The sequence below is a fragment of the Lagenorhynchus albirostris genome, chromosome 14 (genome assembly GCF_949774975.1).
Source record: "Lagenorhynchus albirostris chromosome 14, mLagAlb1.1, whole genome shotgun sequence".
In the NCBI taxonomy this organism is placed as follows: domain Eukaryota; kingdom Metazoa; phylum Chordata; class Mammalia; order Artiodactyla; family Delphinidae; genus Lagenorhynchus; species Lagenorhynchus albirostris.
Genome location: NC_083108.1, coordinates 63,294,076 through 63,318,592, shown reverse-complemented (window position 1 = coordinate 63,318,592; position 24,517 = coordinate 63,294,076). Strand labels below are relative to the sequence as shown.

Here is a 24,517-nt window from a genome sequence, read left to right as displayed (position 1 = left end):
GGCCCCGGCGTTTCCTCCTGGGAGCCCTGGTACCTCTTCAGCCCGGCGGGTGTCCAGCCTCACCATAACCAGCACACACTGAGGTGAAGCTGAGGTCTGGGTGGGGGTGGGATTGGGCAAGAGGCTGGAGCAAAACATGTTGGTCAGGGCCAGGCCCAGGGGGCTTTCCAAGCAGAAACCCAGAGTGAAACCCAAGCTGTGATCCGTTCCAGAAGGAGGCCCGGTTCTCAGGGATCCATGAACTGGAAGAGGTCGCCAAATCCCCAGGGGTCAGGGCTTGGGCCAGCACCCCAGGGAGGGTGGCTCTGGGTGGGGGAGAACCACAAGACGCAGCACCCAGCCTCCCCCACCGGGGCCAGCCCCTCCCTCCCTCAGGGCCTCCTAACTCATCCTTTATACACAGTTGTAACGCCCAAGGTGAGGTGCTGGGAAAGACCTGGGGAGGCGGGCAGGGGTGAGGGGGTCCCAGCACGACAGCAAGACGTCCCGCTGCCTAGTGAGCACCAGTGGGGGCCCCTGAGGGCAGGGGCACGGGGCTAGGAGAGCCCAGGTTTGGGCTCTCCTTCATGAGGCAGAAAATCCTGATGCTTCCAAAGTGCCCACAGGGAAGCAGGGTGTTGGTCTGCAGAGTGCCCCCACGTCTGAGCCTTGAGCCCTGGAGGGTGGCATCTTTGGGGTCCCTGGGGGATGGGGGGACAAGATGGAGGCTGAGCTGGTGGGGTGGGCAGGTCTCTCCTCAGCCCTCATTTTAGCCCCAGAGGGAAGGGGAGAAGACTGAGGCCTGAGGGGTGGGCCTTGCTCCAGCGGAGGTGGGGGCTGGCCTGGAACTCCCTGGGCCCCAGCACGTGGACGGGGTGCACCCCAGTTCCCCAGCCGTTATGGGGTTCAGCTCCCCCCTGGGGCCTGGAGACTTGGCTTCCCCTCTCTTTCCCGCCCCTCATCTCCTGGACACAGATGCCCTGTGCCCCTGGACACAGGGCCCTTTCTGGCTGTGCCTCCCTGATCGTACTTCTGGCCAGCCCAGCACAATGCCTGTTCCTTCCCTGGGCCTTCGCTCTAGCAGTCCCTGCATCCTGGCCTCTGCCTGACCAGGAAGGTTGGGGAGAGGGGGCATTGTTCCACCCTGACCCCGCTGACCTCCCTGTCCCTGCTTCCTCTGCCTCCCGGGCTGGCCCTGGCCCAGGAATGCACTCTGGTTCCTGGTTGAGCAATGTCACTATGGTTTGGGGGTCCGGTGGGGGTGGTGGGAGGTGACCGCAGCCCTCCCCACCCCCCAAGGGTGCCCCAGTAGCCCCTCCAGATCAGGCTGGCAGGGGCTTCGGACAGGGGGGCCTGGCAGGCTCTGTGGCAGTGCGGGCACGTGCCTCAGTTTCTCTGCTGTGCCAGAAGGGGTAAAGAGACCTGGGGAGGGCAAGCTCAGCTGGAAAGGAAGCTGGGAGAATGTGCGGGCTCTGGGGGTGGGAGTCCAGCCCCTGCACCCTGGGCCTTGCTGAGTCTCGTCAAAGGGGGCACCTCGGGGAGCCCCCACTCTCCCAGCCACCTCCCAGCTGGGCACCCTGAGGCTTGGGCAGGGTAGGGTGCAGGCCGGTGCCCCCAGGAGAGGAGGTGCTGTCAGCTCAGGAAGAGGGAAGCAGACATTCCACCAGGGATGGGCAGAGATGCAGGTGGAAGGGAAGCCCGCTCCCTGAGGCCCAGTGGCATTTCTGGGACAGCAGGCCCCGGGGGTGGACAGTCCGGTGGGCACTGTGTGCCAAGGGCTGGACGCAGGCCCTGTCTTCATTCCCCACACAGAAGTCTTGTCCTGGGTATTTGGTGTTCCAGTCGCCTCCCCTGAGCAGGCAGGGAAGCCAAGTCCCCTCTTGGTCACCCCTGGCCACCCCCCTGCCCTGGCTTCAGCTGAGCTGGGACTTGAACTCGGGTCCTGATTGACATTGCCTTGGGTCCCCCTGTGTCTGCCTCTGGTCCCCTTTAGCCCCAGTGTCCTCTGGCTCTGAGGATGCTGCGGTGAGCTGCGGCTGGGCGGGGCCCCATGAAGAGGAGGTGAGTTGGGGTTCTGCCCTGGCCCCCTGCCCCACTGAGCCTGATCCAGGGGAGGGTCCTGGGAGCCCTGCACCCCAGCTTCCCCCGGGAAGCCAAGCAGGCACAAAGTCCTCACGCACACAGGACAGGACAGGGTAGCCCTGGGCGTTGGCAACCGGTGGGAGGGGTGATTGTACCGAGGCTTTCAGGGGACAAGCAGTGGGAACAGCAGTGAGGGAGTTAACGGCAGCCACTGACTCCTCTCTGGCAGGAAAAACTCCCCACAGACGCCCTGCTGCCTGGCGTCTTGCCAGGGCCAAGACGGGCTGAAAACTGGAAGTCCAGGCGGGTGGCCAGCTCCGCCTCTGAGGTGGGCGCTGGAGGAAGGCAGCAGCCCTGCTGCCAGCCGCCCGTCCGCATTCCCACCTGTCCGCCTGGCTGCCCGCTGTTCTCCTGGAAACCTGTCTGTCTATCTATCTGTAATCCTGACTCTGTCCACTTGTCCATCTGACCTTCCTTCTCTGTCCAGCCATCTGGCTGTCAATCCATTTTGTTTGTCTCTGGCTCCAGTCTATTTGTCCATCTGTCCCATCATCTGTGAGCCCATCTGCTCATCTTGTCCATTCATCCACCTGTCTCTCTGTATCTCTCCGCCCCCTGGTGTGTGTCCCCACTTACCTCCTCTCTCCCCCTGGGCCACAGAGCCATGGCCCAGGGACACGGAGCCACGGTCAGCATGGTCCTGCTGGGGCTGGGGTTGGCGCTGGCCATCATCGTGCCTATCGTGGTCGTCTCTTGGCACCGTGTCCACTGTGGCCCCCAGGCCTTTGCCCATGCTGCGGTTGCTGCGGACTCTAAGATCTGCTCGGACATTGGACGGTGAGTAGGAAGTGGGTGGGAACTGGGTGGCCCTTGGCGCTGACCCCTCCCGGAGACTTTGTGACCAGTGGTGAGAGTGTGGAGAAGGCACACGTGTGTGCATGTTGGCATGTGGGGGTCGTGTGGGTTTGGGCTCCAGTAAGGAAGCAGCCTCAGGGCCCTTGCACAGGCCAGGTAGCAGGTGTGCACAGGGTAACAACAGTGTGGGCAGAGCAGAGGTGGTGTGTGAGGCTGGTCCTAGCTCCGGGGCTTGGGAGGCCCAGCGAGGGCACTGCTACAGTGTTGCTTGTCTGGTCCCGGCCCCTTCAGAGAAGCCCTGGCAGTTTTCCAAGGCTGGGGTCTTTCCCCAGGGACATGGGTGAGGGGGTTCAGGGGCTCCATATGTGAGGACTGCCTGCCGGGACCAGGCTCCCCTCCTGGCCCTGGAAAACTGGCCTCTGATGGCATCATGTCCCCTGCGGCCTCCCCTCTGCGTGTCAAGGCTTGGGGCCAGGCCAGTGGCAGGCAGAGTGACTGATGTTCGGTGGGCCGGGGCAGGGGGGCTGTGGAGAGGGGCCCCAACTGATGTTTCCCAACGCTCTTCCAGGAAGCCCAGCCCACGGGAGGCTTCCGCTGCCTGCCATGACAGGATGCGCAGGACACCCCTCTTGGCCCCTGCCCCACTCTGGGCTTGTGGGAGCCTGGGCTAGCAGCCCCCTCCCTGCCGGCTCAGTCTGCTTCCCGGAATATCTGACTCAAGGGCCGTTGTCAGAATCAGGAGTGCTTTGTGAACCAAAGAGGACTTGTCCCTCCCTCAGGGCTCCCTCTAGGATGACAGGGACAAGTTGGGGGCAGACTGCTTGGTCTTCCCAGAGGGCTCCCAGGGGCCGGGAGGGGAATGACCCCTCTCAATGCTCTGAGAACTGCAGAGGCGCTGCGCCCCCTGAGCCCATATTTGCAAGGATGCAAACAAGTTGGGGCTTCAGACCCAGAGACCACTGATGGGGACGCGGCCCCCAGGGGTGGGGGGCTGCTGCCACGGATCTGCGAGGGGGTTCCGGGCCTGTTGTGTCTCCCCAAGTCTTTGTTGGGGGTTTTGGAGGGCCGGGGGTTGGGGTCTCTGCTCTGCAACCCTCGCTGGTGAGGTGAGCAGATGTGGTTCCCCCCAAGTGTTTCATGTCCTCGGCGTTCCACTTCCTGTTCTTGTTCTAAGAAACCAGGGGTGGGAGAGAGCCTGGAGCTGCCACAGCTGCTGTGGGACAGAGGCTCACACGATCTGGCAGGGCTGGGGAGATCCTGCAAGGGCCTCCTAGACCCCACCTCCTTCCACCCTGTGAGCACTGGGTTCTCTCAGTGGGGCTGGGACTCCTGCAGCAGCCAGAGCCCCTGGGGGAGGATCCGGCTCCGAGCCTAGTGTACACACGATAGAAGCACGGTGACAACGAGGCCCGTCCCATCCTGCGTGATGCCAGTGTGTTAGGCTCATGTTCAAACTGGGAGTTCCAAGGCTCCACGTGAGTGCTTGCCTTCTAGGGAGACCAGGGTTAGTGGTGATTTTTAGGCTCTGTGATGTCTGTCTGCTGTGATCACTCGGAAACGCCACACAGGATCCTGAGCGGAGGGTTCATAGTTCCACTTGACTTAGAGGAAACTAGGCCTGCACAGAAGGGACCAGCTGGGTGTCACAGCATGAGCGGGCCCAGCTGGGACTGTCCTGCTCTGCTGCCCCTGCAGAGGGGGAATCTCTCCGGGGTTGTTGGAGGGTGGAGTCTTCCCAGGGTCCCCACCCTCCGCCCAGGATTCCAGCCTGCCCAGCCCCTGGGCTCGGATCGTAAAGGCCAGAGCTTCAGTGGCCATGTGGGTAGTTGTAGAGGGAGCCGGCGGGGGGCCCAGGGTGCTTGTCCTGTGGGGCCCTGGAGTCAGGGGTAGGGAGGGGCTGGGCCCCGCAGGTTGGGTCTCGTCAGCTGCTTCAGACCCATTCAGGAGTCGGCCTGTGGGTCATGCCCTGGGTGCAGAGGAGAATGGGGACTCTGGACAAGCCTCGGTTTCCCCACCTGTGAAGTGGGGCTCGTGTTGGCACCTCTGTCACGGAGCGCACGCAGCCCAGAGGAGGTGTCCCTGGCCTGTTGTAACAGTGGCTTGGTCTGGATGTGGTCGGCATCTCAACAGGGGACCCTGCTGTGGGGAAGGCTCACGGGATTATGGTGTGATGTCACCCTTCCTCCCCTCCCAGCCCTTGTGACCCTAGTGGCTCTCTGGACTCCCGGTTGGCTCACCGGGAAATTACTGCACTTCCAACCCTCTGGGGTTCAGGAGGAAACAGCCTGTATACCTGGGCATCATGCATACACACGTGTGAGCGTGCGTGTCCGAGTGTGTATGTGACAGCAGCCTTCCAGCTCCTTGGGGACAGGCAGGTGAGAGAAGTGTGACTGCTCTGCACCGCAGCTCTCTGCTGGCCACAACTGGCCCCTTCACAGCTGAGGAGACCCAGGCTCAGGGAGGGTGAGGCACGTGCCTGGTGAGTAGGAACCCCAACCCAGGTGGCCCCGAGCGCATACCATCCTGCCTGTTGACATGACCGTGTTCGTGGTACATGTTGGCGGGCATCGTGGATGCGTGAAGGTGTGTGATGCTTGGCTACCTGCAGCACCTGCCACCTGCCAGCCATTGTCCTGGAGTCATAGTGGTAACCAGATGGTCGAGGCTCTTGCCTTCGTAGTGGGGGGAGATAGACAATAACTCCACACCTAATGCTGAGGGATTGGAAGTGATTATTGGTCATTGTGGGTATCCTCGTCTGTGAAATTTCTGTTAAAATCTTTTGCCCATCTTTCTGTCAAATGTATATCAAATGCATTTTCTGCATTATCAAGACAATCAAATGATTTTTCTCCCTTTAAAAAAGTGCAGTGGGACTTCCCTGGCAGTCCAGTGGTTAAGGCTCCACACTTGCAATGCAGAGGGCGTGGGTTCGATCCCTGGATGGGGAACTAAAATCTCACATGCCGCGGGTGTCACGGCCAAAAAAGAAAAAAATGCAATAAATGTTAAACTGCCCTTGCATTCCTGGAAGGAGCACAGCTTGTTCATGATTTAATATCATTTTTATTTATCCCTAAGTTTGAATTGCTAATATTTTGTTTAGGATTTTTTTCTTCATATTCATGAGAGGTACTGGTCTGTAATTTTCCTTTCTTCTCATGTCCTTGTCAGGTGTTGGTGTCAAGGTTACACTGGTCTCATAAAAAGAGCTAGGAAATGTCCTCTCCTTTTCCATAGTCTGCAAGAATAGGTTTTGTGTTGTTGTTGTTTCTTGTTCCTAAGATTGGTGTTATTTCCTCCTTAAACGTTTGGAAGAATTTACTGGTTAATCTTCTGAGCCTGAGTTCTTTGTGTGCATGTGAAGGTTTCAAATAACAGATTCTGTTTCTTTAACAAGTATAAGACTTTCAAGTTTTTATTTTTTCTTGAGTCAGTTTTGGTAAGTTCTTTCCAAGGAATTTGTCCAGTTTGTGCAAGTTGTCATGTGTTGGCATATAATTGTTTATAACGTCCTCTCATTATTATCCTCTTAATGTCCAGAGTCTGTAATGAGGCCCCTTTTTCTTTTTTTTTTTTTAGAAGATGTTGGGGGTAGTTTATTAATTAATTAATTTATTTTTGCTGTGTTGGGTCTTAGTTTCTGTGCGAGGGCCTTCTCTAGTTGTGGCAAGCGGGGGCCACTCTTCATCGCCGTGCGCGGGCCTCTCACTATCGCGGCCTCTCGTTGCGGAGCACAGGCTCCAGACGCGCAGGCTCAGTAGTTGTGGCTCACGGGCCTAGTTGCGACGCAGCATGTGGGATCCTCCCAGACCAGGGCTCAAACCCGTGTCCCCTGCATTAGCAGGAAGATTCTCAACTACTGCGCCACCAGGGAAGCCCCCGTTTTTCATTCTTGATATTGGTAACTAGCGTTTTCTCTTATCATTCTTGATAAGGGTTTTATCAATTTTATTGTATTTTGGAAGAATCAACTTTTGGCTTTGTTGATTTTCTTTATGATTCATTTATTTCCTCTTTCATTAGTTTCTACTTTTATCTTGGCTCTTTTCTCCTCCTTCCATTGAGTTTAAGTTGCTTTTTAAAAAATATTCATCTTGAGATACATTTTGGGAAAAACAAATTATAAGGTGGATACATAGATGATTGATCTTTAAAGTCTTTTCTAGTACATGCACTTAAAGCTATAATTTTCCCTCAAAGTTTGGCTTAGCTGCATTCCACGAGTTTTTTTATTGTTCTTCCCCTAAATGTTCATATTTTTATTTTGAAAAAGTTTTACACCCACAGAAAAATGGACAGAATACCCATATACACTTCACTTAGATTCACCAGTTGTTCATACTTTGCCACATTGTCTCTCTGTCTCTTTCTCGTGCTCTCTCACTCTCTCTCCATATATCTATCTTTCCACATATTTGGAAAATAAGTTGCATTTATCATGACACTTTATCCCTAAATATTTCAAACATGTATCTATTAAGAATAAGATTATTCTCCTATATAACCTTAATACCATTATCACACTCAAGAAATTTAACCTTGGTAAAATTATAGTACCTAATACCTAGTCCAATTCAAAAATTTTCCAATTGACCCAATCTTTCTTTCTTTCTCTTTCTTTCTTTCTTTCTTTCTTGTTCTTTCTTTTCTTTCTTTTTCTTTCTTTCTTCCTTTCTTTTTCTTTCTTTCTTTCTTTTCTTTTTCTTTCATCTTTTAATTTGAATTTTATTTCATTTTTTTATACAGCAGGTTCTTATTAGTTATCTATTTCATACATATTAGTGTTTATGTCAATCCCAATCTCCCAATTCATCCCACCCCCACCCCCAACCCATCTTTCTTTTTAGATCCAGTATCCAGTGATTGTCATGTTTCTCTAGTCTTCTTTAATCTAGAATAATCCCCTGCTTTAAAAAAAAAAAAAAGTTGATATTCTGTGACATTAAAGAAGTCGGTTCAGTTGTATCAGTCTTTCTTTACAATCTTGGTTTGTTTTTATAATTTATTTACGATCAGATTCAGGTTAAACACAATATAAGATAGGTATTTTGCCTTCCCGTTGTATCACACAAGAGGGAACACAATGTCAGACCCTCTCATCATTGTGATGCCAAGTTGGATCACTTCATAAAGGTGGTGTCTTCCAGATCTCTCCATTGTACGGGGTACCATTTCCCTATTAAATTAGTAACATAGGGTTTGATACTTTGAGACCAGGCGAATATCCTTTTCTCAAACAACATTTATCCCATGTTTTAGCATCGATTTTTATCATCGTCTCAACAGATACATTTGTGTTTGCAAAAAGGCGATTTCTAAACTAGTCATTTCTTCACCACTCATTGCCGACATTCTTCTGTAAAAAAGATCCCCCTTCCCCAACCCAGATATTCTTGAGTATTACTATTGACTCATGGATTATTTTAGTTCACTATGTTATAATCCATCACTTACTCTTTCTGATGCTCAAATTGTCACAAATTTGACCAGTGAGAGCCCCTTTAAGCCAGCATCTATGTTCTTTTACAAGAATCCATCAGTCTTAGAGAATTTTCTTGACTTGTACACAAAATGTTCCAGGATCTATTTGTATATTCCCTCAGACCTGAAATCAGGAATTGGTAGAGAATGGTATTTTAGAAATGAAAATCTGGATGCTAAGAGGGTTCATTATTATTGGGATGCCATTGCTTCTAGGTAGTATCAGTGCATAGAACAAGAAAAAATGTAAAATCTCTGACACCTCCAGTTCAAATCCACTATGATGGGGTCTTCTGCATCTTCCTCCATCCCATCTTGTCTCTGCAACTATGAGAAGTTCCCAGCAATGTCCATATATTTACTTACTTGCTGTATCCCCAGGTACTCACAAAAAAGTTTCAGAATTACTTCAACAATACACTATGAACAATGAATCTACTAGAGAAAATTCAAGATGTCTTTGCAGAGGTTTTTTTGGTCCTTAAGATATATCCCATGAAAGATGTGCAGTTAATTAAGTTCTTTTTCCTGTGTGATTATGTTAACAGTTCAATATACTATTAGCTTAGTTTTTTTCAATTAAAATTCAATTTTAGGGTTTTCTTTTTCATTCTTTCTGTTTAATTTTCCTTCTGAATACAAGTCAGAACTGTATAAAAAGGTATTCTCAAAAGTCTCACTCTCATCCATATCACCTTTATTCTGTTCCTATTCTCTCTTTTAGAGGAAATCATTTTCATTTGTTTTGGATTTATTTTTCCTGTGTTTCTTTTCTCTTTTTTCAAATGCATATGTGTATGTGTGTATATATATATATTTTTTCTTTTCTTTTTTCTCTATTTCTTTTAAAATTATTTGTTTTTTGCAAACTATATCTCTTATTTTCTCTTTCTGATATACTTTTTGATACTGAGAAAGGTTTATATGTTTGTTATAATGGTTATAATTATATTAATCTTTTTTTTTTTTTTTTTTTGCGGTACGTGCGGGCCTCTCACTGTTGTGGCCTCTCCCATTGCGGAGCACAGGCTTCCGGATGCGCAGGCTCAGCAGCCATGGCTCACAGGCCTAGCCGCTCCATGGCATGTGGGATCCTCCTGGACCAGGGCACAAACCCGCGTCCCCTGCATTGGCAGGCGGACTCTCAACCACTGCGCCACCAGGGAAGCCCCAGCTTAGTCCTTTTTAATTGAGCACTAACGAGCGTGTATAAAGATTGTTAAAACTGTTTAGAAATAATTTGAGGCCTATATGCACAGAAATCTCTGGTGTTCCTATACACCAACAATGAAAAATTAGGAAGAGAAATTAAGGAAACACTCCCATTTACCATTGCAAAAACATATAATACCCAGGAATAAACCTGCCTAGGGCCAAAGACTTGTACTCACAAAACTATAAAACACTGATGAAAGAAATCAAAGATGACATAAACAGATGGAGAAATATACCATGTTCTTGGATTGGAAGAATCAATATTGTGAAAATGACTATACTACCCAAAGCAATCTACAGATTCAATGCAATCCCTAACAACTACCAATGGCATTCTTCACAGAATTAGAACAAAAAATCTTACAATTCGTATGGAAACACAAAAGACCCCGAATAGCCAAAGCAATCTTGAGGAAGAAAAACGGATTTGGAGGAATCAGGCGTCCCGACTTCAAACCATACCACAAAGCTACAGTAATCAAGACAGTATGGTACTGGCACAAAAACAGAAATATACATCAGTGGTACAGTATAGAATGCCCAGAGATAAACCCACACACATATGGGCACCTAATTTATGACAAAGAAGGCAAGAACATACAATGGAGAAAAGACAGCCGCTTCAATAAGTGGTGCTGGGAAAACTGGACAACTACATGTAAAAGAATGAAATTAGAACACTACCTAACATCACACACAAAAATAAACTCCAAATGGATTAAAGACTTAAATGTAAGACCAGACACTATAAAACTCTTAGAGGAACAGGCTTCCCTGGTGGCACAGTGGTTGAGAGTCCGCCTGCCAATGCAGGGGACACGGGTTCGTGCTCCGGTCTGGGAAGATCCCACGGAGCGGCTGCGCCCGTGAGCCATGGCTGCTGAGCCTGCGCGTCCGGAGCCTGTGCTCCGCAACGGGGGGCGGGGTGGGGGCCACAACAGTGAGAGGCCCGCGTACCACAAAAAAAAAAAAAAAAAAAAACTTAGAGGAAAAACACTCTTTGACATAAACCACAGCAAGATCCTCTTCTGAGGATGTCAGAAGCCCTGCTTGGCCGTTCAGCCTCCTCTTCCAGGACTGGCAGTCGTCTGGAGGGGAAAAGCGGCTCCAAAAGCCAGGCTCCTCTCACTCGGAGGCCTGTATTTCTCTCCTGCTTCTGACACCTTTGAGCAGATGTTTTCTATTTGTCTGGCTTTTCTAGTTGTCTGTGGAAGTTTGGTCTGAATTGTTTAGTCTTTCATTACTAGGATGTCTGCTTTACATGTTAACAGATTATTTTTTAAAAAACCTATGGGAGCAAGGCAGATGCAGGGGACCAGATAGGAGACTGTTACAGTAACCCAGGTGAGAGATGCTGGTGGCTTAGACCAGGGTGGTGGTGTGGTGGAGGAGGTGATGAGAAAGGATTGGAATCTAGGTGTATTTTGGAGGTATAACTAACAGGCAGGATTGGCCATTGGATATGGGGATGAAAGAAAGTGACCAATCAAGGATGACTCTGAGGTTTATAGCCTGAGGGTGAATGGTTGTGTCCTTTTCTAGGATCATGATGACTAACAAAGGAGCAGTTTGTGGGGGCAGAGGTGGGAGGGAAGGAAAAAGTGCAGTTTAGGTCATGTCAAGAGTGAAATACCTCTTAGATGCCTAGGGGAGGTAGCCTGTGGATGGCTGGGGATAAGTGCCTAGAGTTTAGGGGAGATCAAATTTGGGGGTCATCAGCACAGAGGTTGCATTTTAAGCCCTGAGCCTGGATCAGCTCATCTGGGGGAGGACACAGATGTACCAGGACCGAGGACTGAGCCTGGGGCTTCTAACATCTTGAGGTTGGGGTGGTGGGAGGAAAACCGGAGTGTGGTAGGTGGGGGTCCTGAAAGCCTAGTGCGGAGAGCACTTCCGAGGTCAAGTGAGATGCGGCCTTTGTGATGGGAATTTAAATTAGTTTTTTCCAGTTTGTCTTTTTTCTTTGTTTATGGTGTTTTATTCTAATTAAAATGTGTGTTTCTCTGTGCCTGGATGTAGAATCTTAGTTCTTTCATACTTCTGTCTTTGTGCCCTCTTTCCCATTCTAAGATTACCTGTGTCCATGTGGCCCCCATGTGTGCCCACGTGTGGGCCCAGAGCAGGGATACGTGGCTCCGGGGAGGGGTGAGCCCAGCATGGAGTCGTCGGATCAGTGTGCCTGAGCTGAGAAGGTGCTGGGGTCAGTGGTGGGGGAAGGGGACCCAGGCCCAGCCCCTCTTCGGGCCTTGGTTTCGCATCTGTGACCTTGAGGTGCTGGGAGGATTCCTGGCTGTGAGGGAAGAGGCAGCCCCCAGTGAGCTGTGCAAGGCTGTGCCCCAGGGAGACGGGCATTTCCTCGGCACAGGCCAGTCTGACCAGCACCTAGGAGCTGAAGGGTTCACCCCTCGCTGCCCATGGACAGGTGGGGAGACTGAGGCCTGAGAACATTCCCACAGACCGTGGGGCCCTGGGAGGGGCTGTGGAACCCATCAGCCCAAGCCCTAAGCCCTGATGGCAGGGCAGGATCCCGGGGTGACTTGAAAAAATCCAGTCTTGAAGGGGTTGGGCCAGCGTGTCCCCAGTGAGATGAGGAGTGGCATCTGCCAGGCTAGGCTCCCAGCGCTGCCGGGAGGAACGGAGGGGCTGGCCCGGGCCTGGTTCTGCCTGTTGTAAATGAGCCACTGCTGCTGGGAGGACCTAGGGACTAATGGCAGCTGGAGCACTTTGTAAACTGAGAAGAACCTTATATACAGCCAGGGGCAGTGTAAATGGCGTCACAATTTGCAATCTGTAGAGCGCTGTACACCTGTGAGTGGCTGGACTTGAGGCGGCAGCCCAGTGTGGTCTCAAAACTAACCTGCGGTTTGGTGGCAGCAAGCAGACCACCCAGCTGTCCCCACTCCCCAGTGAATGCTGGCAGAGCAGCCCAGGTCAGGAGGCCAGGGCAGGGCAGCCAGGCCACTTACTCTGTGCCGTGTTCCCTAGAGCCATCCTCCAGCAGCACGGCTCACCCGTGGATGCCACCATCGCGGCTCTGGTCTGCACCGGGGTTGTCAACCCCCAGAGCATGGGCCTGGGTGGAGGGGTCATCTTCACTATCTACAATGCGTCCACAGGTGAGTCCATATGGGACCCCCGTGGGGAGGATGGGCTTGTCCACAGGTGCTAACAGTGAGGTCCTTTTAGACCACCTGAGAGTGTGGCCGACCTGCCCTGTCTACCCAGGCCCCTTCCTGAGTCTCTTGGTGCCCCCCAACCTCTGCAAAGCCTAAACCAGCGCAGAGGCCAGTTCATGGTAGAGAGAGAAACTGAGGTCGAGAGCAGGGCCAGGGCTGTCTGAGGGGGACTGTTGGTGTGCAGTGAGGCCTGGCAGCCACCGGGGTGCCCCTGACACCCCACACGCCCTGCCCAACTCCAGGGAAGGTGGAGGTCATCAACGCCAGGGAGACGGTACCCGCCAGCCACGTCCCAGGTCTGCTGGACCAGTGCAAGCAGGCCCAGCCTCTGGGCACAGGTGAGGCCCTAGAGGGGCCACCCGCTCCCACCCCACCAGACCACTGGGGCTGACCAGAAGCCCCCACCCTGAAGGGGCAGCGCCCCTGATGGACAGCTGAACCACCCTGGCACTGAGGGGTGGCAGCTGGGGATGGGGAGCCCCTGTGGAGGTCCTGACTCCCCGGGTTTTCCCGGGGGAGGGCTCTCTGAGTTGGGAGGGACGATCCAAGCAGAGGGACCACCTCAGCTGAAGGCCCGGAGGGTTCAGTGGAGACAGGTTGGGGGGCTGGGGGTGGGGGGTGGGGATGGGGCCAGTTTTTCTGGGTCCCACAGGCCTGGCCATGGACTTTGTGCAGAGGGAAATGGGGAGGCACAGGAGTGTGAGGGGGGAGGGCCGTGGTCCCAGGTGGGCTCCAGAAGGCTCGCTCTGGCTGCCACGGCTGGGGGGCGAGGCAGCCAAGAGTGGAGTGACAGCCCCCGGGGGCCAAGGGGGGCGGCCCAGGGGCAGGGGCATGACCCCCGTGCCGTGCAGGTGCCCAGTGGATCGGGGTGCCTGGGGAGCTCCGTGGCTACGCTGAGGCCCACCACCGCCACGGCCACCTGCCCTGGGCGCAGCTCTTCAGGCCCACCATCGCGCTGCTCCGGGGGGGCCTCCGCGTGCCCCGCATCCTCAGCCGCTTCCTGCATAGCAGCTACCTGCGCCCTTCCCTGCACGCATCGTCCCTGAGGTGAGCTCCGATGGGGGCCCAGGGCCCCTCCTCAGCTCCTCCTCCAGCCAGCGGATCAACCTTCTGGGGGCCGGGGCCCTGGCTGGCCAATATGTCACTGAGCTATGTCACAGCTCAGAGACCTCCGGTTCCACGTGGCAGAACCTCATCAGAGGGCTCAGGCCAGGGACAGTTTATGCCAAAGTGATGGGGCTCCCAGGGTGCAGATTTGGGTCCTGCCCTCCCCCCCCAACCCACTCTCTCTGGGCTGGCAGGAGGGCTTTGGCCATCCCACTCGCCCACCCGGGCAGCCCACTGACCAGGAGGAATGCCGGCTGTCAGGCCCTGGGTGGACGCTGGCGTGGTGGTGGTGGTGGTGGGGGGCGTGTCCTCCCTGGGCCTGGGTGATGAGAGACATGAGGGGTGTCAGCCCCACCCAATCCTGGAGAATCTGCCCCCATGTCCACCACAGCCCCTCAGGACTCCGGACCAGGACTCCCTCCCTGTAGGGTCCCTGCAGAAGTGTGGCTGCCCTCCAGGACCTGGCCTCACCCTGAGGCTGCCCCCCACCCCCCAGGCAGCTCTTCTTCAATGGGACAGAACCCCTGAGTCCTCATGACCCACTCCCCTGGCCCGCGCTGGCCGCCACCCTGGAGACCGTGGCTGCGGAAGGCGCAGAGGCCCTCTACACAGGGAGGCTGGGCCAGATGTTGCTGGAGGACGTTGCCAAGGAAGGTCAGCACGTGAGGCCCCACAGCCCCGTTCCGCCAGAGAAAGAGGGGTCTGGGCGCCAGGGCTGAGGGTGGGTCCGGCCCTCCCCTCCCCTCGCCCTGAGAGGGGGCCAGCTGCTCCCAGGGCTTGGAGAGGTTGTTGCCCAAGTCATGCCCACTGCTGGTCTCAGGGACCTTGCAGTCAAAGCCCCCGAGGAGCAGGACCCTGAGGGTTAGGGCCACGAGACGGGAGCTATCGGTGGCTGCAGGGGTGCTCCTGGGCCTGGAGTTGGCCACCCTCAGTCTCTCAGAGGCCAGCTTACCTCCCCCACCTTCTCCCACTCTCCCCTCCAACCTGCCCGTCCCTGGCCTCTGTCCACCCATCCCCCAGCCCTGAGGCCACTGCCCACAGGCCCAGCACCACCCCTCTGAGCCTAGAAGGCTAGGGAACGAGGGGGGCCCCCACTGTGTAAACCAAGGTCCCTGGCTGACACTCTGCACCTCGTTTCCCCGTCTGTACATGGAGTTCTCTGTCTCACCCCAGGGAGCCGGCTGACCCCGCAGGACCTGGCATCATTCCGGCCTGAGGTGGTGGACGCCCTGGAGGTGCCCCTGGGGGACTACACCCTGTACTCACCGCCACCGCCTGCAGGGGGCGCGATTCTCAGCTTTGTCCTCAATGTGCTCAAAGGTGAGGCCCCCAGGAGCCAGGGGGTCTGGCGCCCGTGAACTGAATTCCAGGCCCAGCCAGGCTCTGGGTAGCCACTGCCTCCTCCAGCTCAGCCCCCTCCTCAGATGCTGAAGACTGGGCTGAGGAGTGGGCCAGGACGGTGCGTTCTAGAGCTGGCCTCCGGTGTGGCCCACGCCTGGGCTCTGCTGAAGAGTCTGCCGTCATCTACCCACTAAGTGCCCCCAGGTGACCCCGGCGCAGGGCACAGGTGCAGTGGCTCTGCAGGTGGTGAGCTGCCGGTCCATTGTGTGCAGCTAGGGCTGAGGCCCAGCCTACTGCAGCCTGCAAGGGGGTTGCGGGGTGCGGGAGGCATCCTGGCAGCGTCCAGAGATGGGGCTGCCTGATGCAGCCTGTGGCTGCCGTAACAAAGTATCACAAATTACCAAAACCTGGTGGCTCAGACAACAGAAATTTATTCTCTCATAGTTCTGGAGCCCAGAAGTAAAATCAGGGTGTCTGCAGGGCCACATTCCTTCCGGGGGGCCTGGGGGAGAATCTGTTCTTTGCCTCTTCCAGCTTCTGGCGTCTGCCAGCATTCCTAGGCTTGTGGCTGCATCCCTGCAGTTTCAGCCTCCCTCTTCTCTGTGTCTGTTTTATAAGGATATGTGTAATTACATTTAGCGCCCACCCGGATAATCCAGGATAATCCGCTCCTCTCAAGATCCTTAATTTAATCACACATTTGCCATACAAGGTAATATTCACTCTTTTTCCATATAAGGTATTCACAGGTTCTGAGAATTAGGACATGGACAAATCTTTCTCGACCCACTACACAGGATGACCCCCACCTGCGCCCACCCCCTCCCCAGGGTTCAACTTTTCCGCGGAGTCAGTGGCCAGGCCCGAGGGGAGGGTGAACTTGTACCATCACCTCGTGGAGACGCTCAAGTTTGCTAGGGGGCAGAAGTGGCGGCTGTGGGACCCTCGAAGCCACCCGGAGGTCCAGGTGAGGTGCCCTGAGCTGGTGGAGAGCCCCCTTCCCTGCCCCAGGGCTCAGCACGAAGGGAGGGTCAGGCCGACGGGTGCTCCATCCACAGACCCTGAGAGCCTGGCGGGTGAGGCTGGAGGGATGTGTACATGGTTGGTTCTAGAACCGGATGGCCTGGCAGTGGGCCAGAGCAGGGAGGGTACAGCAGTCTGAAGGGAGCCCTGGAGGGGCAGGTACGGGAAGGCAGTGGTGGCGCTGCATCTCTGACACCCTTAGGGGACCACCTGGCCTCTCACTGACCCTGTCACCTGTCTGCCCACCCCAGAACGCCTCCCAGGACCTGCTGGGGGAGGCTCTGGCCCAGCACATCCACCAGCAGATCGACACCCGGGGTGACCACCAGCTCAGCCACTACAGCCTGGCCGAGACCTGGAGCCACAGGATGGGCACGGCCCACGTGTCCGTGCTGGGCGAGGATGGCAGCGCTGTGTCTGCCACCAGCACCATCAATACGCCGTACGTGGGGCCGGGGGCAGGCGGGCAGGCCCCACTCCACCCCCTAGACCTCAGCCCTCCACCCCCAGCCTGGCCTCCCAGCACCTCCCTGGCTGTGTCCATCGAGTGGTACCTTGTTTTCCCCTCTCCTGTGTCAAAAGGGTCCTACACCCTGACACCTCTGGCCGAAAAGGCTGCTGATGGGGTGGCCCTGAGCCGGGATGAGGATGGGCCTTACAACCAGGAGGATGCCGTGGTGGGGGACAAGGTGGATATTTGGGGGCAGGGCCAGGGAGGGAAGAGCAGCTCCAGGATGCTGGAGGACAGCTGCTAAAACGAGGAGCTTCTGGAGCGCTGGGGTGCAGCCCATGTGTGTCGGGAGCCCACGGCCTGCGCCCAGCTCTGCCTCTGTCCACAGCTTTGGAGCCATGGTGTACTCACCGCGCACGGGCATCCTCCTCAACAACGAGCTCCTGGACCTGTGCTGGAGGCACCGGCGGGGCTCCGGAGTCACCCCCCCTCCCGGTGAGCACAATGCCCCCGGGCGAGAGGAGGGAAGGCAGGAAGGCCGGGCAGGCCCAGCACAGAGACAGGGATGGAGGGGGTGGCCCCGGGGGGCGCTGGCTCAGAAGCGAGGCTGCACTGATACCTGTCCGGCCTCCAGTTCCAGGTGAGCGGCCCCCTTCATCCATGGTCCCCTCCATCTTGGTCAACGCAGCCCAGGGGTCGAAGCTGGTGATCGGCGGGGCTGGCGGGGAGCTCATCATCTCTGCTGTGGCCCAGGTGAGTCTGGGGGCTCCTGGATGGAACGTGCCCTTGCTGGGCGGCCCTGTTGTCCTCATGTCCTGGGAGGGGTTGGGGAGGGTGGCTGGTGCCCCTCCCTCCCTCCCTGCCTGCATCCTTCTCTCCCCAAACAGGCCATCATGAACAAGCTGTGGCTGGGCCTTGACCTGCAAGCTGCCATTGCAGCCCCCATCCTGCACGTGGACAGCAAGGGCCGGGTAGAGTACGAGCCCAGCTTCAGCCAGGTGAGGCCGTGGGCCGAGAGACCGCTAGACAGACGCCTCAGCGCTTGCCTTCAGAGCCGCCGGTGGGGCCTCAGCTTTTGAGTGTGCCCGGTGCACTTTGGCTCTGGGGGCCACCAGGAGTTGAGAAGCTCCATGGGGGAGGCAACAGGCAGCTGGTCTCCACGGCAGGGGACAGGGTGTTGTTCACACGACTCCCAGAACGAGCTCCCCTGCACCCTGGTCCCTCCTCTTTCTGGGCCATTCTATCCGGAAGCTACTTTCCCCGGCTGAGGCCTCTCGGACCCTCCCTCATGGTGATCTGCTTCCTTGTGCGATCTGCAGCTTTTATCTGCGGGTTTATTTCTCAAGGAGTCTATTATTCCTGGGAGTCTGCAGAGGGATTTCCCTCCAATGGCATTGGGTTCTTGGTTCCCCACACAAGCAGACCCAGGAGCTGAATTCTCTTGTGGGACTCCCAGCCCCTCCCCTCCTCCTGGGCAGATGGCTGGCCTCCTTGGAAGGTCTCTGGGCTGGCAGATGCCCTCACTAGGACCCACTTTAAAGGACTAGCAGCTTTTCAAGACTCCAAACTTCATGCCCAGGGTCCATTCAAGCAGCTGGGGTTCAAGGTCATCAAAGCTGCCGTTCCTGTTATGAGCTTCTCTGGTCTCAAGGCCGCCTCCCAGGGCCCTTGGAATTTTGAGGACCACAGAGTGAGGGGCCTTGAGTCCAAGGGGGTGTGTAGTCCTGAGAACCTTGGTCTTTGGGCCTGGAGACTAAGGACCTCAGCCCGTCAGGCCCAAACTCTCAGAGTCCGAGGCCCTCCCTCCCAGCCTCCCTCCCTCCCTGGGTCCTCCCCGTGGCAGGAGGACTTGATGCTCTCCCAGGACTCATCCTCTTAGGCCCTTCTCCTTGACCTTGACTGAAGGTCTTTACTCTGTGAACACCATTCTCCAAGGACCTCAACTCTGAGAATTTGGACCTGACAGCCTGGAATCCAGAGAACCCCGAGCCCACGGCCCTCAGCTCCCTGGAAGGTTAGCGTGTTGGCCACACAGGTCAGGACCTCCCATGGAGAACACCTGAGGCACTGGGTGGAGACCTTGAGTTTCCAAGGGCCCTCAGAGCCAAGGCCCAGGCCTGAGGCCAGGAGGGTCCTTGTTCCTCAGGGCCTTGGAGTTTGGCCACTACGACGCTAAAGAATGGTCTCCGAGGACCACAGGTCCTGCTGTGGCTGTGAGGAGCTGGGCCTTCCAACCTAAGGACACTAGGTAATTAGCATGGCAGGCAGAGACACACCCAAGGCCATAGTGCCTGGAGACCTCGCCGTACCCATGGCTCAGGTCCTGGAGGCCCTGGTCCTGGGGACTGCAGGGCTGTGAGGAGCTGGGCCTTCCAACCTAAGGACACTAGGTAATTAGCACGGCAGGCAGAGACACACCCAAGGCCATAGTGCCTGGAGACCTCGCCGTACCCATGGCTCAGGTCCTGGAGGCCCTGGTCCTGGGGACTGCAGGGCTGTGAGGAGCTGGGCCTTCCAACCTAAGGACACTAGGTAATTAGCACGGCAGGCAGAGACACACCCAAGGCCATAGTGCCTGGAGACCTCGCCGTACCCATGGCTCAGGTCCTGGAGGCCCTGGTCCTGGGGACTGCAGGGCACCTGGAACTGAGGGCCCTGGTGGGCGGGGGTCCTTGACCTTAAGTGCGAATGCGGGGCCCGAGTAACACAGGTGTCCACGTGCCAGGATCTGTGTGAAGAGCCACAGACTGGCAAGTGTGGGGACCAGGCCCCGAGGCAAGGTACTCGGGCGCTCAGACACCAACACCTGGGCCCTGACGCCCTCCAATTCCACACACTCACCGTCTCAGACCTGAGCCTTTACAGCCCGTGCTCGTAGTGCCTCACCCTTGGGGACCGCTGGTGCCTGTGGCCTGGGGTCCATGTCCTTGGACTCATGGGTGTTCAGAAGCCTCTAGCTGACTCCTCCACCAGCGGGGCGGCGCCCTGGAGAGTCTGGGACCCACGTCTTCTCATGCTGGTGTTGAGACGGCAGGTCCTAAATGCTGGCACCAGGGCCATTCCTCCTGTCCAGGGCAGGAGCCAGATGTTGAGCTGGGCCTTTCTTATGTAGGGGTGACCTGGGACTCCAAAGGGCCCAAGCTCTGCCTTCTAGAAGACTTTGCTTTCAAGGTCCTCAAAACGTTGAAAGCTATCTTCTCCACAGAAGCCCTTGGACTCCTTGGTTGTCACGTTGAGGCCCCTGGTGTCCTTGATCCAGGACAGAAGTGAACCTGCATCTCAGCTTCCTTCTAGTCCAGGCGATGTCCTCCTATCGTATCCCCTGGAGCCCAGGCTTCTCCTCTGGGGCCTTTGGAGTGGGAGGCCGTAGACTCCATGCCTGCAGACAAGGCTGCGTCCAGCGCCCCTCCGTCCTCTCCCAGACCGCCCCTGCCAGTCCTGCCTCCTCGGCCAGGGTCCTCAGCTCCCTGCCCGGGTCCCAGCCCCTCCATGACCAGCCTTCTCTCCTCTCCAGGAGGTGAAGAAGGGGCTCCAGTACCGGGGCCAGAGCCAGACCGAGAGGCCCGTTTTCCTGAACGTGGTCCAGGCCGTGTCCCAGGACGGGGCCTGCGTGTACGCCGCAGCGGACCCCAGGAAGGGTGGGGAGCCCTCAGGCTACTAAAGAGGCTGCTCCCTCCCCAGAGCTGGGATCCCACCCAGCACACGTCCAGGCTAGCCTGGTCCGGCAGAATCTGGACCCCTTGGCTGGACGGTCAGCCTGGGGCTTCAAGAGGTGGGGACAGCCCAGCAGATGGACGGCTGTGGGGGCCGAGCCCTGCCCTCCCAGAGCCCCTGTGGCCCTGCCCTGACCCCTCCAACCTCCCCAGGCCTCTCACCCAGGACTGGGCCCCCCGCTCCCCGAAACCCCATTCCCCACCTGTGTATCTTCCAGTCCAAGATTAAAGAAAAGGCTGCACCACGCCTGATTCAGGGTCGAGGTGGGGAGGGGACCTTCAGAAAGCACGTGCAGTGAGCTGCAGCCCTCCACACACACCACCACGGAGCCAGGGAAACCAGACACGGGCTGGGCCTTCTCCAGGCCACCCCTGGACACTTGCTGGGGCTCCGCACACGCCGTTGGGAGGAAGGCAGGGGTGTGGCCTGGGGGCACCTGTCCCTGGCTCCTGGGGGCCCTTGGCCCAGGCCCGTCCTGGAGCTTGTCCTCCGTGCCAGGAAGAGGCTGGAGGAAGCGAGACCTAAGCCCTCCCCAGCCCCCAACTCCAACATGTTCTCACCCTCAGCACTGTTGATGTTTTGGGTGAGTCATTCTTTGCGGGGGTGCTGTCCACGCACTGTAGGCGGTGGAGCAGCAGCCCTGGCCTCCCCTTGCTAGGTGCAGGGTCACCCCACCCCCACAGCCAGTCACCAAACTACCCCCGATTGAGACCCACGAGCCCCCAGCCACCGTGGATGGCTCCGCCAGCTCCTGAGTGCGCCACCCTCCCTGGGGGGGTCCTGCCCCATGCCGAGTCCTGGGAGCATTGGGAGTTCCTGTTTCACCCCAAACATCCCACAGGGGTGTACCTCCGCCTGGAAGGGCGCCACTACAGATCCATCACCTCCCATTCTGCCTGGAGTTCAGCCGCACAGGACGGGCTGGGTGTTGCTCCTGTGCCTGCTGGGACAGAGCACTACACACCGAGGGCCTTCAGACAACAGACACCCTCGCCGCAGTGCCTCCCAGCTGCATCCCCAGAGCATGAGAACGGTGTCCCTGCACTCCTGACTCACCCTCTGCCATCCCTGGGACCCTCACTGTCCCCTGGAGCCTCAGTTACCACTTGTGAACTGATGGGTCCCCGCCCAGGCTCTAGCCCAGGTTTCTGGACCATCAGACTCACGTACCCACTCACCCGCCCACCTCCAGAGCACCTGGGATCCACGGGCACCTCGGACTCAATACACCCAACCAGAAGCCAGCTCTGAGGCAGCCGGAAGTTCTCTGGTGCCCCCCTCTCCCCCCTCCATGATAGTCACCCAGTCTTCTCCCTCCATATGCGTGGCTTGGCCTTGGTTCCATCCCTTCGTCCCTTTCTGCCTCCTTGCCGCTGCCACAGCCTCGATCCACTCCCTACTCGTGACAGTGATGAGCCTTGGAAAATGCATACCTGATCCTGCCATGAGGCCACACAGAGCCCTCCTTGGCTTCTGGGGGCCCCGGAGGAAGCCCATTCCTCTTGCTCCCTGCTCATCCCACCCTAGGTTACTTGCCTGGCCCCTGCCCACATCCCTCTTGGACCACAAGTAATGCCAACCAAGATGCATTCCCAGCCCAGTTAGCGACTCTTACAGCCTCTTTAAACATCTTGTTACACAGAGGAAATCAAAGCGGTATCTTCAAAATAACATTCACATCAATACAGATCAGCCCCCACAGAATATAGCTAAAGCAGGGCTCAGAGGAAAATATATTGCCTTAAATAGTTACATTAATAATAATCAAAACAAAATATCTAGCATACCAAGTTAGTAAAAGAACAACCAGAACAGTAAGGAAGGCAAGAGGAAGAATTTAGTAACAACTGAAGCAGAAATTGATAAACTTGAAGTCAGAAGAACAGATCTTTGAAAAAGATATATAAGCTATTAGCTACCCAATTAGTAAAAATGAAGGACGTGTAAATACACACAAAAAAGAAATGAGAACGGGGAAATAACCTAAGCTATAGAGGAAGTTAGAAGTACTAGAAAAGATTACTCATTTTAATAAAAATAACTTTGGAAACTTGACAAAATAAATTACTTTCTAGGATGATGTAAGTAGAATTGCGATACTTAACACATACTAAAAACATTGGCACTTATCTGAAATTCAGATTTAATTGGGCAGGCTTTATTTTTACTTGCTAAATCTGGCAAGCTTAAGTATAAATGACAAACGGGTCCAAGGAAGAGCAAAGGTCTAGACATGTCAGTGATCACACAAAAAAACTGAGAACGTGGCAGGAACACTGGTCTATCTCAAATGCCCTTCTGGAAAGTTTCCCAGGCGAGTGTGTCCTGCCGTTAGGATCAGAGGCCTGTCTTGCCAGTTAAGCCGCCACAGTGTAGAGCCCGGAGGAACATTTCCACATTCACTTTATGAAGTCAGCATAGGACTAGCCCCAAACTTGGCAAAGCACACCAAAGGCCAGTTGTGTTTGGGAAACAACACAAAACTCCTCAAACAAATACAGGCAAGGAGACTCCAAGCAACACATTCAAAAGGACAGGGTGTCCGGGTGGGGCCAACACCACTACTGATGGGAATGTCCATGAGAGGGACTTGTACTCCTTTCACCAGAGGAGAAAAATCACGGAGTCCTCTCCATGGAGAGGCATTTGACAAAATTCAGCACTCATTCTTTTTTTTTGCTGTACACGGGCCTCTCACCGTTGTGGCCTCTCCCGTTGAGGAGCACAGGCTCCGGATGCGCAGGCTCAGTGGCCATGGCTCACAGGCCCAGGCGCTCCGCGGCATGTGGGATCCTCCCGGACCGGGGCACGAACCCGTGTCCCCTGCATCGGCAGGCGTACTCTCAACCACTGCGCCACCAGGGAAGCCCTCAACACTCATTCTTGATTTAAAAAAACAAAACAAAACAAAAAACCCACAGACAAAACAACAGAACACTGAATAAAATGGAAATAAATGGATATTCCCTTAACATGAATAAATATCTCAAAACAACAGTAACATCTGTTGGACACTGACCACGGCTAGGTGCTACTCTATTGCTTTACATGTATTAATTCACGTAATTCTCCCTAATGAAAGGGAGCTATGATGAGGCCCATCTTACAATGAGAGTACTGATGTACTGAAGCTCCCAGGGCCCTGTGGAGTAAGTGCCAGAGGTGGAAACTGGGGAGACAGATGGAGAAAATGAGTCTTGACCCCTACCTCATACCATACAGAGAAATTAATTCGAGATGAATCTTAGGCCTAAATGGGAAAACTAAAATAAATGCTTGGGCAGCCAGTCCAGAATCATTTATTACAAAGACATTCATTTTCCTCATTGAATTGCATCAGTGCTTTTGTGAAACAAACAAAAAAACTCAAGTAAACCAAGCCATCAGATTTAAAAACACACTGTAAACATACAGTAGGTTAAAACAGCATATGAATAAACCTCAGAAATCAATCAACCACAACACAAAGTTCACAAAGAAATGCAAATATATGGGAATTTTGTCTGCTAAAAGAGCATTTCAAAGCAGTAGGAAAAAGATGAATTGCTGACAATCAGTATTAGAACAAGTGGGTAGCCACCTGGAAAACAGTAAAGTGGGACCCCGGCCTTTTATTTATACCAAATTAAATGCCAGTTGGACCAAAGATTTAAGAGTTAAAAATGAAACCATACAAATATTGTAAAAAAATGGGAGAAAAAAATTTTATTTATGTTCTTAGAGTAGGGAAGTCCTTTCTTAGGCATGACCTAAAATCAAGAAGCCACATTAAAGGGACTTTCCTGGTGGTCCAGTGGGTAAGACTCCACACTCCCAATGCAGGGGGCCTGGGTTCGATCCCTGGTCAGGGAACTAGATCCTGCTTGCTGCAACTAATAGTTCGCGTGAGGCAACTAAAGATCCCACGTGCCACAACTAAGACCTGGCGCAGCCTAAATTAATTAATTAAAAAAAAAAAAGAAGCCATACTAAGGAAAGGATAAATTGGGACTTCCCTGGCAGTTCAGTGGTTAAGACTCTGTCCTTCCAATGCAGGGGGCAGGTTTGATCCTTGGTCGGAGAACTGAGATCCCACATGCCATGCAGC

At 54.9% G+C, this 24,517-nt stretch overlaps 1 protein-coding gene across 1 annotated transcript; it reads left to right on the top strand.

Annotated features, from left to right (window-relative positions):
* The first annotated feature begins 1,910 nt into the window (after positions 1 to 1,910).
* GGT5 (gamma-glutamyltransferase 5) lies at positions 1,911 to 20,998 on the top strand. Its single transcript, XM_060121660.1, is given in 16 exon segments — positions 1,911 to 2,040; positions 2,291 to 2,389; positions 2,722 to 2,898; positions 12,604 to 12,734; positions 13,037 to 13,132; positions 13,646 to 13,841; positions 14,398 to 14,555; positions 15,075 to 15,221; positions 16,073 to 16,209; positions 16,517 to 16,707; positions 17,105 to 17,211; positions 17,351 to 17,469; positions 17,604 to 17,714; positions 18,652 to 18,730; positions 20,231 to 20,604; positions 20,606 to 20,998. Coding segments are annotated over 16 exon segments (2,256 nt in total). The 5' UTR covers positions 1,911 to 2,029; the 3' UTR covers positions 20,729 to 20,998.
* Positions 20,999 to 24,517: the final 3,519 nt, after the last annotated feature.